The 2,261-nt window shown below is 33.3% G+C and overlaps 1 protein-coding gene across 1 annotated transcript; it reads right to left on the reverse strand.

Moving 5' to 3' along the window:
• Window positions 1-683: 683 nt before the first annotated feature.
• On the reverse strand, window positions 684-1,949 carry LOC130462847 (protein NRT1/ PTR FAMILY 5.4-like). Its single transcript, XM_056831814.1, has 2 exons — window positions 1,459-1,949; window positions 684-1,279 (listed from the first exon to the last, which is right to left on the reverse strand). Exons 1-2 carry the CDS (start codon window positions 1,833-1,835, stop codon window positions 1,213-1,215), a joined length of 444 nt encoding a protein of 147 aa, XP_056687792.1. The 5' UTR covers window positions 1,836-1,949; the 3' UTR covers window positions 684-1,212.
• Window positions 1,950-2,261: the final 312 nt, after the last annotated feature.

Here is a 2,261-nt window from a genome sequence, read left to right on the forward strand (position 1 = left end):
AAAAAAGTTATTATTTTTAAATAGTTCATATAATTAAATTGTAAAATTGTAAAGGGTACTTTAGTCTTTAGATAGGGGACACCAAAAGTGTTGTTACCGAAATACCCCTTCCCATTTCGCTTATATAATAGAGATAGAAGGGTAAAATTGGGCTGAATTGTGTAAACATTTAAGAAGGGGCCCAATAAAAAAGTCCAACTTCAATTTTTATGTTTGGCGGGGCCTGGCCCAGGCAGGCCAAGCTTACTAATTTGTCATTTTGTTTTCTTTTCCCCTTTCCAACTAGAGACATGAAGATCCAATCTGAATGATGTGCAAGCCGATTTATGTAAGGTTAGTATTTGATCCTATTAAATTCGTGCAATTTCAATATTGTGAAGCTCCGCCAAATGTGTGTCTACAACCCTTGGAATCTAAATCTGCTCAACTTTTCTACCACATTTGGTTCGAGAAAGACTAACAAAATGTTGAAAAATATACTTAAAAATGCCATGTTGAGAGTGTTGAAGAGTTAAAAATTAATGTATGTTGTACATAAATAACTGAAATTCCAAGTAAAAGATGAAGAGAAACTATATATGTATTCAATTTGTTAGTCGTATTAGAGTAAAAAATCTATGGTAAAACTAGAAAAACAAACCTTTGGAAATTGTTTCATTCAAATTAATAATATTTGTTTTGCAAATGTACGCACAAACCCCATATTTTAGGTAGAATAGGTAAAGATTATTTCTACATATGCATATTTTTGTGATCCACAAACAATTTGATGAAGCTTAATTAGTATTCTTCCACACAAACCATTTAGCAGCAAATACATAAATGACCAAATCCAGAGCACATAATCCAGCCAGAACCCAGTAAAATTGATCAAGATGAGCGCGATTTAGATTATTAACCAACCATGGATATTTCCACTTGGAAGTCATCCCTTGAACAGCAGTTATAATGACGCTACTCATGAGAGCTCCAACACCTATTGCACCATTAGTCAAGGCAGAACCAATGCTTTATGCTTCGCATGTCATCTGGCATTTGATCATAAAATAATTCTTGCATTCCAACATATGTAAACATATCACTAAGTCCCATCACTACAAATTGTGGGACTAACCATCCTACGCTCATGGGAACTATTTCCTTTGGATCGTCGATGATTCCATGCTTAATTACTAGCTATACTTATCCGCATTGACTCTACTAGAGCTGCTATTATAATGGTGAGTATGGATAGTCCCAACCCAATGCCGATCCTCTGGACTCTGGAGTGTGTTTATGCCTGGACAAATAAACCCAATTCACATAATTAAGAAATAAACGTCCATAGTTGAGACTGCCTTTATCAATTTTTCCTTTACTTTTTTATGAGGATCGATCATCACTTTAGATTGTTATAACTAATTAATTAAATCGAAAGATTGATTAACACAAGAACATGTTAAAAGATAAAAGTCATACCTGAGGGGGGTTTTAGTGAGATTTCTCATACTAGGAACAAAGAGTATATCATAGAGAGGAACACAAACTAGGATAGTAAACCCAGGGATGACTTGAAGATAAGCAGGTGGAATTTCAAACTTATGGCCAATTGATCGATTCATGGTGCTAGCTTGCTTGATAAAGAAGGTATGTACTTGTGCTACTATTATAGCGTATGCAAAGGTGCATATCCAAATTGGTAACAATCGAATTATAAGCTTTACTTCTTCCACTTTCTTTACTGAGCAAAGCCGCCATGGATTTTTGGATTTCATCGATAAATCTTTGTCGTCAATCATCATTGCCTTGTCGAGACATCTGCTAGTTAAATTCAAAAAATTAATAAGATGCAACATGTATATTATACACCAGGATATGTATACTACGTAGTTATTTTGTCATTACATATTCCATATAGAGAAGTTTGTGCTAATAATAACGGGTATATGCAATACAAATTTTTTAAGGTAAATTTGTCAAAAACTACCTTATAAAATATGATTTTTGCGAAAAACTACCTTATAAAAAAAATGTTGTAATAAACTACCTTATAAAAATTTTATGTTGTAAGATACTACCTTTGGCCATATTATGAGCATTAATTCAAAATTACGACGTTGACTTTACTAGGTGCATATTACGCGACATCTAACGGGAAAGACGTAATTAAATGGCACGTGACATATATATGGTAAAGTCAATCCCGAAATTTCAATCAAACGTTCGTAATTTGGGAAAAGGTAGTATCTTACAACATAAATTTTTTATAAGGTAGTTTATTA

The sequence above is a fragment of the Spinacia oleracea genome, chromosome 1 (assembly GCF_020520425.1).
Source record: "Spinacia oleracea cultivar Varoflay chromosome 1, BTI_SOV_V1, whole genome shotgun sequence".
NCBI classification, from domain to species: Eukaryota; Viridiplantae; Streptophyta; class Magnoliopsida; order Caryophyllales; family Amaranthaceae; genus Spinacia; species Spinacia oleracea.

What these genes read in the sequence shown, in the direction of transcription:
- LOC130462847 (XM_056831814.1), bottom strand. Translation starts at nt 1,835, where the DNA reads ATGTTGCATCTTATTAATTTTTTGAATTTAACTAGCAGATGTCTCGAC. An exon ending in CTCACTAAAACCCCCCTCAG is followed by an intron (nt 1,280 to 1,458) that starts GTATGACTTTTA and finishes TTATTTGTCCAG; the next exon opens with GCATAAACACACTCCAGAGT.